The 13,890-nt window shown below is 46.0% G+C and overlaps 1 protein-coding gene across 1 annotated transcript in view; it reads left to right on the top strand.

Moving 5' to 3' along the window:
• The window catches only part of esr1 (estrogen receptor 1), a 301,449-nt gene that overhangs the window by 219,378 nt on the left and 68,181 nt on the right, over positions 1-13,890 (top strand). The window contains exons 7-8 of the mRNA XM_041206645.1: positions 708-714; positions 11,512-11,526. Of these exons, the coding sequence (XP_041062579.1) occupies positions 708-714; positions 11,512-11,526 (22 nt within the window). The remainder of the gene's footprint in view (positions 1-707; positions 715-11,511; positions 11,527-13,890) is intronic.

The raw sequence follows: 13,890 nt of genomic DNA, 5'->3' as shown, positions 1-13,890 counted from the left end.
CTGTCAACCAGCCAGCTAGCCAAGATCGTTGCCACGCATGCCGAGATGGTACTGCCTGAGTCGGGTCTGTAATGTCAAGAGCTGCTCCAGGTCGTCTTCCATGATCATCTGCAGTCTCCCCCGCTGCAAGTCAACAGCCTTCGACCAGTCACGTACCACTGGGGTAGTCATGTGTGGGAGTACTGGGACAGGCAAAGGCACACAGCAGACAGGTGCTGAGGGAATGTACACGAGAAGTTAGTTAAAGTTTGTCAGTGTTTGATTTGGTTTGGAATACGTATTTTGTGTTGGCTTTTATTTTTATATTGTCACAAAGCTGTGATGGTCAATAACAGAGGGAAGTTAAATAGTGGGAGTGTTGGTGACTGGGGTGTAGATGTTGTGTTCATGGACAGCCTAGCCAGAGGGGGACTTTCTACATTGACTCCTCCCATTGCTCTTCTTACTCCTTTTCCTGCTCCTTAATGGCTCACTGTATAACTTGTGATGAGAGCAATGAACTTATGATGGTGAGGTTGTGCTACATGTAGCAGTCTTGACACCCCCACTCTGCTGAGTACTTCAGAGCTCCACCAGAATGGTGCAGGCAGTGGAAACATTGCTTCAGCACACCAGTAGTCTGCTCTATCACATCTTGCGTGGTAGCACAGCTTTCATTGTACATATGCCGCCACCTATGTTGGTGTGTTGCACACCTGAGGCACCAGCTATGTGGTCAGCGGATAGCCCTTGTGGCTCAGTAGCCACCCCCTGGTTTGTCATGGTGGCTCAGATGATACAGTGGGCTGCCGCAGAATGAAAGCATCATGACTGTTGCCAGGATTCGCTGCTTATGTCATGCACCAGCTGGATGCTGAGGGAGTGGAATCTTGTCGATGCCAGTACATCTCAGTGTAGACATACGGCACCTGCAAAGCGACATGTGCTGTCAATGGCAACCCTATTGCCATGAGGAAGCCTGCAATCCATAGACGCATAAAGGCTCACCACCACGATCACTTTCACAGCCACTGGCAATGCAGCCCTCGCCCTGCTCTGAGTTTGCGATTGTGGCTGCAGCAAATGGCAGGTTTCAGTGAGTACATTCTTAGCAAAGTGTAGACCCTGCACACATTGTTCCTTGCTGGGGTTCAGGTCAGAGAACGTCTCCTTGAACACCATGGGCAGATATGGCCTCCTGCTGAGAGCCCTTCACACCTGCTTCCTCCTCAATCTTCCAGCAGCTCGTCCTGCTCTGCATGCCCTCTGCTCATTCTGCCTGTCATGCTGTATTCCAAGAGGAAGGCATACAAATGCACACCCATGTCTGGGAGCAGGCGGTTTGAGCAGAAGCCTTGAAGTCAGGGCCAAGTCCTTCAGCACCTGCCACACCACTCCCTGTAGCAACTTTAAGGAACTCTAAAAGCACGAAAGACTTGGAGCAACAGCCAGTAGAAACTAACTTTTAATCAGCATCTAACCTGAAAGTAGTTGATGATCCTCTTAAATAGCACTGGCAGGGGATCCATCCTGCTGTTGAATATGTGTTCATGTATAACTAAATGATGGCATTAGTTGGAACATTGACCTGCAAAATGGTAGAGCTGGTGTCAAATCAGTCTCACCACAAATTGACATCATCATCTGTCTAGTTTATATACTTCAGATAGTTGCTCACTGGGTGCGCTAATGCCTTCATCGGTATGTGGCATCTGGGACAACTCACACCAGAGGTGTGTGAGCACACTGTGGACGTAATTTTCAACCTCTAAGGCCAGTAGTGATGCCAAAAATACGGGCGCTACACGTCGGAATTTTGCGGCAATTATCCAATAATTTGTGATGCTGGTTGGGCGGGATAAATAACGACCAGGCCTGAAGAAGTCACCTGACATTCTTTGAAAAAGTGCAATTGTATCCTTTCCGTCCACCTGACAGGGCAGACTACAACTTGGTTTAATATCTCATTTGAAAAACATCGTCTCCGGCAGTGCAGCATGCCCCACCCTCAGCATTACACTGGGATTGTCAGACTAAATTATGGGCTCAAATCAGTCAGAAAGCTCTGACTGAGAGGTGAAAGTGCTACCATTGAGGCAAGGCTAACAATTGCAGCATGTTGCAGCACAAAAGGAGACCCCTTAGCCCTTCATACCTGTTCTTGACATAAGAATTACAATGGGACAGCTGCAGAAACTCCTGAGACCTGTCCTGCCATTTTTACCTGGATATCTGCAGACCCTACCCCCAAGTCACAGCAGATGAGCTGGAGAGTCTCAATGGAAATTTGTCCCCATGCCTTCCTCTCCCTGACATTATTAACACCTTCCTCGGCTTGGGCACTGCCTTCTACTTATTAAAGCTGCCGCATTTATCAAAATCCATCTGGTTTAAATATTGCAATGATTATCCCTACCCTCAACTGCGAGCTCATTCCGAACTGCCCCTGGCCTCAGAAAGATTGTTTCCTCTCAGCTCTGTGCCCGCAACAACCAATCTGTTCGAATCCCCCAGCTCAGCTTCCATGCATCGTATCCTTTTCCACTGCCTCTCTGACTCCTTGAACGAGCCTCGCACCCCACCCTCTTGCTGGCTGTCTTTCAGATGGAGCCAGACTCTGCCCAGAAACCCTGTTGTCTTCTCAATGCAGCAGGACATGAGTGAGGGCAACTCCAGCCTGGTGGCAAGATGGAGGAAATAGAATGGAGTGAGGCAAAGCTGGGACGAATCTTCAGAATCTGGGCTTTCACTTGGCCCAGCCTTTAGCAAATGAAAACCAACTTTTAAAATAATAGTTTCCACCTCCAAAAAAGGAGATAAAAATCTTAAAATCAAAAAAAAACCTAAAAAGGCAAAGAAACAATAGGAGAAAGAAACAATTAGAGAAAAGGATGGTGGTGTTAAAAAGCAAGAAATAGAGTCAAGTGGCTGCAATTTTCCACAGAAACACGAAAATGTCTGGAAAAACTCAGCAAGGTCTGACAGCATCTGCGGAGAGGAACACAGTTAACGTTTCAAGTCCGTATGACTCTTCAACAGGCTGGAATTTTCCTCCTGCTCTCTTGCCCAAACTTCAGCGGATGATCAGTTGAGACCCTGCAGAAATAGCGAAAAGACGACATGCATAAAATATTTTTTTGATTAATCAACTAACCCTGGCCAACACTACAATTGGTTTAGTCATCAAAATGAAAAATAATGCCATCCAGCTAAACAATTGGACTTTATATAACCTGCTGTTTGCCAGCTTGAGCTGTCAGCAGATCAATTGCCAATTTCATATTTTTGCACCAGTTAATGAAAATCTACTGTTTAAGGGGGATTTAATAAGTTTTTTTCCGGAGAATTGAAGAACAAGTAATTGCTGATCAAAATCAATACAGGCTCCTTCAGGGCGATGTGGTTAACAATGGTGATAAAGGGATCACATGTTCTGATTCATAGATTAACATTAGAATAATAATTTACAATGACCCGGGTCACCTAGGTCATACAATAATAAACCAGGTAACCTAATCGAGACTATAATAACCTGGGTCTCTTATCCCAAGCTACACTAACTCAGATCTCCTGATCCAGACTACTGTAAGCCTGGTGACATAGCGCTGACTACAAAAACCCACTTCTCATCCCTAATAACATGGCTCACCCAGTCCAGACTATAATAACCCAGAAATCAAACAGAAAACACTGGAGATATTTAACATGTCCAGCAGCATCTGTGGAGAGAGAAACTGTTAACCTTTTAAGTCGATGACCATTCATCAGAACGCAGGTCTTAGTACAAGCTACGATGTCATTCTAACTCGAGTTCAGTAACCTGGGTTATCTAGCTGAGACAATAATAGCCCCGGTCTCAGCCTTAACTATAATAAAAGAAGTCACCTAGCCCAAGCTGCAATAACCTCGACTGTCTCACCCAAACTGCAATAACCCAGGCCTCCATGTCCAGACTAGAATAAGCTAGGTCACCTAACTCAAACATCATTAACCTGCGTATCTAACACTGACTACAATAACCTAAATCACCGAAACCAGGATACCAATGCTCGGGCCATCTAACCCAAATTGCCATAACCTAGGTCTCCTAGTCAAGACGAGAATAACCCTGGTCATCTAATCCGGACTGCAATAACCCAGCTCATCTAACCAAGAATGCAATAACCAGGGTCATTTAACCCTGACTGCAATATCCCAGCACATCTAAACCAAACTTCAATAACCAGGGTCATCTAAGCCAGACTGCAATAGCCCGGCTCATCTAATCGTGACCACGATAACCTGGGTCATCTCATCCAGACTACAGTAACCCAGCTCAGCTAACTCAGACAGCAATAAGAAGGGACATCTAACCCAGACTGCGAGAACCAGGGCCAACTAACCCAGACTATAATAACTCAGCTCATTTAACCCAGACTGCAATAACCAGGGTCATCTAATTCTGACCACGATAACCCGGGTCATCTAACCCAGACTATACTAACCAAGATCATCTAACACAGACTGCAATATCCAGGGTCATCGAACCAAGACTTCAGTAACCAGGGTCATCGAACCCAGACTTCAATAACCCAGCTCATCTAGCCCAGGCTGCAATAACCAAGGTCATCTAACCGAGACTGCAATAGCACGGCTCATGTAACCCAAACTGCAGTAACCAGGGTCATCTAAACCTGACAGCAATAACCAGAGTAAGCTAATGGAGACTGCAATAACCCGGCTCATTTAACCCAGACTACAGTAAGCCAGCTCATCTAAACGAGACTGCAATAACAAGGGTCATTTAAACCGCTCTGTAATAAACAGGGTCAACTAACCCAGACAGCCATAACCTGGCTTCTCTAACCCAGACTCCGATAACCAAGGTCATGTAACCCAGATGGCAATAACACGGCTCATGTAACCCAGACTACAATAAACAGTGTCATGTAACCCAGACTGCAGTAACCAGGGTAAGCTAATCCTGACCACGATAAACCAGGTCATCTAACCCAGACTATGCTAACCCAGGTCATCTAACCCAGACTACGTTCACCCGGGTCAAGTAACCCAGACTACAATAACCCGGCTCATCTAACACAGACTGCAATAATCCGTCTCATCTAATCCAGACCACGATAACCCGGGTCATACAACCCAGACTGAAATAACCCAGCTTATCTAACCCAGACTGCAATAACCAGGGTCATCGAACTTAGGCTGCAAAAACCAGGATCATCAAACCCAGACTGCAATAACCTGGCTCATCTAACCCAGACTGCAATAACCCAGCTCATCTAACCCAGACTGCAATAGCCTGGCTCATCTAACCCAGACTGCAATAACCCAGCTCATCTAACCCAGACTGCAATAGCCTGGCTCATCTAACCCAGACTGCAGTAACCAGGGTCATCGAACCCAGACTGCAATAACCTGGCTCATCTAACCCAGACTGCAATAACCCAGCTCATCTAACCCAGACTGCAATAACCCAGCTCATCTAACCCAGACTGCAGTAACCAGGGTCATCAAACCCAGACTGCAATAACCTGGCTCATCTAACCCAGAATGCAATAACCCAGCTCATCTAACCCAAACTGCAATAACCAGGGTCATCTAACCAAGGCTGCAATACCATGGGTCATCTAATCCTGACCACAATAACCTGGATCATCCGACCCAGATTCCAATAGCCAGAGTCAACTAACCCAGACTGCAATAACCAGTGTCATGTAACCAAAACTGCAATAACCAGGGTCATCTAACCCAGGCAGCAATAACCAGAGTAAGCTAATCGTGACCGCAATAACCCGGCTCATTTAACCCACACTGCAATAAACAGGGTCAAATAACCAAGACTGCAATAACCTGGCTTCTCTAACCCAGACTGCAATAGCCAGTGTCATGTAACCCAGACTGCAATAGCCAAGGTCATATAATCCAGAACACAATAACCAAGGAAATCTAATTCAGACTATAATAATCCGGCTCATCTAACCCAGACTACAATAACCCGGCTCATCTAATCCAGACTACGTTAACCCGGGTCATCTAACCCAGACTACAATAACCTGGGTCATCTAACCCTGACTGCAATCTCCTGCATCATGTAACCTAGACTACAATAACCTGGGTCATCGAACACTGACTGCAATATGCTGGGTCGTCTAATCCTGACCACGATAGCCCACGTCATCTAACCCAGACTACAAATCAGGTCATCGAATCCAGACCACGATAACCCAGGTCATCCAACCCAGACTGAAATAAGCCAGTTTATCTAACCCAGACTGCAATAACCTGGCTAATCGAACCCAGGCTGCAAAAGCCAGGGTCATCTAACTGAGGCTGCAATAACATGGGTCATCTCATCCTGACCGTGATAACCTGGGTCAACTAACGCAGACTGCAATAACCTGTCTTCTCTCACCCAGACTCCAATAACCAAGGTCATGTAACCCAGGCTGCAGTAACCCAGCTCATCTAAACCAGACTTCAATAACCAGGGGCATCTAAGCCAGACTCCAATAGCCCGGCTCATCTAACCGTGACCACAATAACCCGGATCATCTCACCTAGGCTACAGTAACCCAGCTCAACTAACTCAGAAAGCAATAACAAAGGACATCTAACCCAGACTGCAAGAACCAGGGCCAACTAACCCAGACTATAATAACTCAGCTCATCTACTCCAGACTGCAATAACCAGGCTCATCTAATTCTGACCGCGATAACCTGGGTCATCTAACCCAGACTATAATAACCCAGCTCATCGCACCCAGACTGCAATAACCTGGCTGAATTAACCCAGACGGCAATAACCAAGCTCATCTAACACAGACTGCAATAACCAGGGTTATCGAAACCAGACTTCAGTAACCAGGGTCATCGAACCCAGACTTCAATAACCCAGCTCATCTAGCCCAGGCTGCAATAACCAAGGTCATCTAACCCAGCCTGCAATAACCAGAGTAAGCTAATGGAGACTGCAATAACGTGGCTCATTTAACCCAGACTACAATAAGCCAGCTCATCTAAACGAGACTGCAATAACAAGGGTCATTTAAACCAGTCAGTAATAAACAGGGTCAACTAACCCAGACAGCAATAACCGGGCATCTCTAACCCAGACTCCAATAACCAAGGTCATGTAACCCAGACGGCAATTACAATGCTCATGTAACCCAGACGGCATTAACACGGCTCATGAAACCCAGACTGCAATAACCAGGGTAATCTAATCCTGACCATGATAAACCAGGTCATCTAACCTAGACTATGCTAACCCAGGTCATCTAACCCAGACTGTGTTAACCCGGGTCAAGTATCCCAGACTACAATAACCCAGCTCATCTAACACAGACTGCAATAACCCGTCTCATCAAATCCTGACCATGATACCCCACGTCATCTAACCCAGACTGCAATAACCCAGCTCATCTAAACCAGACTGCAATAACCAGGGTCATCTAACCCTGACTGCAATCTGCTGGGTCATGTAACCCAGACTACAATAACCCGGGTCATCCAACCCAGACTGAAATAACCCAGTTTATCTAACCCAGCCTGCGATAATCTGACTCATCGAACCCAGGCTGAAAAAACCAGGGTCATCTAACCGAGGCTGCAATAACATGGTTCATCTCATCCTGACCGTGATAACCTGGATCATCTAACACAGACTGCAATAACCAGGGTCATCTAATCCTGACCATGATAACCCGGGTCAGCTAACCCAGACTGCAATAACCTGTCTTATCTAACCCAGGCTCCAATAACCAAAATCATGTAACCCAGACAGCAATAACAAGGCTCATGTAACCCAGACTAGAATAACCAGTGTCATGTAACCCAGATTGCAATAACCAGAGTCATGTAACTCAGACTGCAATAACCAGAAACATCTAATCCTGACCATGATAACCCAGGTCATCTAACCCAGACTATGTTAACCCAGTTCATCTAACCCCGACTACGTTGACCTGGGTCATGTAACCCAGACTACAATAACCCGGCTCATCTAACCCAGACTACAATAACCCGGCTCATCGAACACTGACTGTGATATGCTGGGTCATCTAATCCTGACCACGATAGCTCACGTCATCTAACCCAGACTACATGTCAGGTCATCGAATCCAGACCACGATAACCCGGGTCATCCAATCCAGACTGAAATAACCCAGTTTATCTAACCAGACTGCAATAACCTAGCTCATCTAATCGTGACCTCGATAACCCGGGTCATCTCACCTAGGCTACAGTAACCCAGCTCAACTAACTCAGAAAGCAATAACAAGGGACATCTAACCCAGATTGCAAGAACCAGGGCCAACTAACCCAGACTATAATAACTCAGCTCATCTAATCCTGACTGCAATAACCAGGTTCATCTAATTCTGACCGCGATAACCTGGGTCATCTAGCCCAGACTATAATAACCCAGCTCATCTAACCCAGACTGCAATAACCTGGCTGAACTAACCCAGACTGCAATAACCAAGCTCATCTAACACAGAATGCAATAACCTGGCTGAATTAACCCAGACTGCAATAACCAAGCTCATCTAACACAGACTGCAATAACCAGGGTCATCGAACCCAGACTTCAGTAACCCAGCTCATCTAGCCCAGGCTGCAATAACAAAGGTCATTTAACCGAGACTGCAATAGCATGGCTCATGTAACCCAGACTGCACTAACCAGGGTCATCTAACCCTGACAGCAATAAGAAGGGACATCTAACCCAGACTGCGAGAACCAGGGCCAACTAACCCAGACTATAATAACTCAGCTCATTTAACCCAGACTGCAATAACCAGGGTCATCTAATTCTGACCACGATAACCCGGGTCATCTAACCCAGACTATACTAACCAAGATCATCTAACACAGACTGCAATATCCAGGGTCATCGAACCAAGACTTCAGTAACCAGGGTCATCGAACCCAGACTTCAATAACCCAGCTCATCTAGCCCAGGCTGCAATAACCAAGGTCATCTAACCGAGACTGCAATAGCACGGCTCATGTAACCCAAACTGCAGTAACCAGGGTCATCTAAACCTAACAGCAATAACCGGAGTAAGCTAATGGAGACTGCAATAACGCGGCCCATTTAACCCAGACTACAATAAGCCAGCTCATCTAAACGAGACTGCAATAACAAGGGTCATTTAAACCGCTCTGTAATAAACAGGGTCAACTAACCCAGACAGCAATAACCTGGCTTCTCTAAGCCAGACTCCAATAACCAAGGTCATGTAACCCAGACGGCAATAACACGGCTCATGTAACCCTGATGGCAAAAACACGGCTCAGGTAACCCAGACTATGATAAACAGTGTCATGTAACCCAGACTGCAATGACCAGGGTAATTGAATCCTGACCACGATAAACCAGGTCATCTAATCCAGACTATGCTAACCCAGGTCATCTAACCCAGACTACATTAATCCGGGTCAAGTAAACAAGACTACAATAACCCGGCTCATCTAACACAGACTGCAATAAGCGGTCTCATCTAATCCTGACCATGTTACCCCACGTCATCTAACCCAGACTACAAATCAGTTCATCGAATCCAGACCACGATAACCTGGGTCATCCAACCCAGACTGAAATAACCCAGTTTATGTAACCCAGACGGCAATAACCAGGGTCATCGAACTTAGGCTGCAAAAACCAGGGTCATCGAACCCAGACTGCAATAACCTGGCTCATCTAACCCAGACTGCAGTAACCCAGCTCATCTAACCCAGACTGCAATAACCAGGGTCATCTAACCCTGACTGCAATCTCCTGGATCATGTAACCCAGACTACAGTAACCCGGCTCATCTAACCCAGGCTGCAATAACCCAGCTCATCTAACCCAGACTGCAATAACCAGGGTCATCTAACCCTGGCTGCAATCTCCTGGGTCATGTAACCCATACTACAATAACCCAGGTCATCCAACCCAGACTGAAATAACCCGGTTTAGCTAACCCAGACTGCAATAATCTGACTCATCGAACCCAGGCTGCAGAAACCAGGGTCATCTAACCGAGGCTGCAATAACATGGTTCATCTCATCCTGACCGTGATAACCTGGATCATCTAACACAGACTGCAATAACCAGGGTCATGTAACTCAGACTGCAATAACCAGAAACATCTAATCCTGACCATGATAACCCGGGTCATCTAACCCAGACTATGTTAACCCAGGTCATCTAACCCCGACTACGTTAACCCAGGTCATGTAACCCAGACTAGAATAATCCGGCTCATCTAACCCAGACTACGTTAACCCGGGTCATCTAACCCAGACTGCAATAACTCGGGTCATCTAACCCAGACTGCAATAACCAGGGTCATCGAACCCTGACTGCAATCTCCTGGGTCATCTAATTCTGACCACGATAGCCCACGTCATCTAACCCAGACTACAAATCAGGTCATCGAATCCAGACCACGATAACCCGGGTCATCCAATCCAGACTGAAATAACCCAGTTTATCTAACCCAGACTGCAATAACCTGGCTCGTCTAATCCAGGCTGCAATAACCCAGTTCATCTAACCCAGACGGCAATAACACGGGTCATCTAATTCTGACCGCGATAATCCAGGTCATCTAACTCAGACTGCAATAACCAAGGTCATTTTACCCAGACTGCAATAACCCAGTTCATCTAACCAAGGCTGCAATAACATCGGTCATTTAATTCTGACCGTGATAACGTGGGTCATCTAGCCCAGACTGCAATAACCAGGGTCATCTAACCCTGACTGCAATCTGCTGGGTCATGTAACCCAAACTACAATAACCCGGGTCATCCAACCCAGACTGAAATAACCCAGTTTATCTAACCCAGACTGCGATAATCTGACTCATCGAACCCAACTGCAAAAACCAGGGTCATCTAACTGAGGCTGCAATAACATGGGTCATCTCATCCTGACCGTGATAACCTGGATCATCTAACACAGACTGCAATAACCAGGGTCATCTTATTCTGACCATGATAACTCGGGTCAACTAACCCAAACTGCAGTTACCTGACTTTTCTAACCCAGGCTCCAATAATCAACGTCATGTAACCCAGACGACAATAACACGGCTCATGTAACCCAGACTAGAATAACCAGTGTCATGTAACCCAGACTGCAATAACCAGAGTCATGTAACTCAGACTACAATAACCCGGCTCATCTAACACAGACTACATTAACCTGGGTCATCGAACACTGACTGCAATATGCTGGGTCATCTAATCCTGACCACGATAGCCCACGTCATCAAACCGACTGCATTAACAGACTGCATTAACCAGGTTCATCTAATCCTGACCATGATAACCCAGGTCAACTAACCCAGACTGCAATAACCTGGCTTCTGTAATCCAGGCTCCAATGACCAAAATCATGTAACCCAGACTAGAATAACCAGTGTCATGTGACCCAGACTGCAATAACCAGAGTCATGTAACTCAGACTGCAATAACCAGAAACATCTAATCCTGACCATGATAACCCAGGTCATCTAACCCAGACTATGTTAACCCAGTTCATCTAACCCCGAGTACGTTAACCTGGGTCATGTAACCCAGACTACAATAACCAGTGTTATGTAACCCAGACTGCAATAACCAGGGTCATCTAACTCAGGCGGCAGTAACCAGAGTAAGCTAATCATGACCGCAATAACCCGGTTTATTTAACCCACACTGCAATAAACAGGGTCAACTAACCAAGACTATAATAACCTGGCTTCTCTAACCCAGACAACAATAGCCAGTGTCATGTAACCCAGACTGCAAAAGGCAGGTCATCTAATCCAGACCACGATAATCCAGAAATCTAACCCGGAATATAATAACCCGGCTCATCTAGCCCAGACTACAATAACCCAGCTCATCTAACCCAGACTAAGTTAACCCGGGTCATCTAACCCAGACTACAATAACCTGGGTCATCTAACACAGACTGCAATAACCAGGGTCATCTAACCCAGACTTCAGTAACCAGGGTCATTGAACCCAGACTTCAATAACACAGCTCATCTAGCCCAGGCTGCAATAACCAAGGTCATCTAAACGAGACTGCAATAGCACGGCTCATGTAACCCAGACGACAATAAACCAGTTCATCTCAACGAGACTGCAATAACAAGGGTCATTTAAACCTCTCAGTAATAAACAGGGTCAACTTATCCAGACAGTAATAACCTGGCTTCTCTAACCCAGACTCCAATAACCAAGGTCATGTAACCCAGACGGCGATAACATGGCTCATGTAACCCAGACTACGATAAACAGTGTCATGTGACCCAGACTGCAATAACCAGGGTAATCTAATCCTGACCACGATAACCAGGTCATCTAACCCAGACTATGCTAACCCAGGTCATCTAACTCAGACTACGTTAACCCGGGTCAAGTAATCCAGACTGCAATAACCCAGCTCATCTAACACAGACTGCAATAACCCGTCTCATCCAATCCTTACCATGATACCCCACGTCATCTAATCCAGACTGCAATAACCCAGCTCATCTAACCCGGACTGCAATAATGAGGGTCATCTAACCCTGACTGAAATCTCCTGGGTAATGTAACCCAGACTACAATAACCCACTCATCTAACCCAAACTGCAATAACCCAGCTCTTCTAACCGAGACTGCAATAACCAGGGTCATCTAACCCTGACTGCAATCTCCTGGGTCATGTAACCCATACTACAATAACCCGGGTCATCCAACCCAGACTGAAATAACTCAGTTTATCTAACCCAGACTGCGATAATCTGACTCACCGAACCCAGGCTGCAAAAACCAGGGTCATCTAACCGAGGCTGCAATAACGTGGGTCATCTCATCCTGATCGTTATAACCTGGATCATCTAACACAGACTGCAATAACAAGGGTCATCTAATCCTGACCATGATAACCTGGGTCAACTAACCCAGACTGCAATAACCTGGCTTCTCTAACCCAAGCTCCAATAACCAAAATCATGTAACCCAGACAGCAATAACAAGGCTCATGTAACCCAGACTAGAATAACCAGTGTCATGTAACCCAGACTGCAATAACCAGAGTCATGTAACTCAGACTGCAATAACTAGAAACATCTAATCCTGACCATGATAACCCAGGTCATCTAACCCAGACTATGTTAACCCAGTTCATCTAACCCCGACTACGTTAACCTGGGTCATGTAACCCAGAATACAATAACCCAGCTCATCTAACCCAGACTACGTTAACCTGGGTCATCTAACTCATACAACAATAACCCGGCTTATCGAACACTGACTGTGATATGCTGGGTCAATCTAATCCTGACCACGATAGCCCACGTCATCTAACCCAGACTACAAATCAAGTCATCGAATCCAGACCACGATAACCCAAGTCATCCAACCCAGACTGAAATAACCCAGTTTATCTAACCCAGACTGCAATAACCTGGCTCGTCTAATCGTGACCATGATAACCCGGGTCATTTCGCCTAGGCTACAGTAACCCAGCTCAGCTAACTCCGAAAGCAATAACAAGGGACATCTAACCCAGACTGCAAAAACAAGGGCCAACTAACCCAGACTATAATAACACAGCTCATCTAATCCAGACGGCAATAACCAGGCTCATCTAATTCTGACCGCGATAGCCTGTGTCATCTAACCCAGACTATAATAACCCATCTCATCTAACCCAGACTGCCACAGCACGGCTCATGTAACCCAGACTGCAATAACCAGGGTCATCTAACCCTGACAGGAATAGCACGGCTCATTTAACCCAGACTACAATAACCCGGCTCATCAAAACGAGACTGCAATAACAAGGGACATTTAAACCCCTCTGTAATAAACAGGGTCAACTAACCCAGACTGCAATAACCTGACTTATCTAACCTAGGCTCCAATAACTAAGGTCATGT

This window comes from Carcharodon carcharias, chromosome 2, assembly GCF_017639515.1.
Source record: "Carcharodon carcharias isolate sCarCar2 chromosome 2, sCarCar2.pri, whole genome shotgun sequence".
In the NCBI taxonomy this organism is placed as follows: domain Eukaryota; kingdom Metazoa; phylum Chordata; class Chondrichthyes; order Lamniformes; family Lamnidae; genus Carcharodon; species Carcharodon carcharias.
The sequence above is the reverse complement of the archived record's forward strand: the minus strand, read 5'-3'. Positions and strand labels throughout refer to the sequence as shown.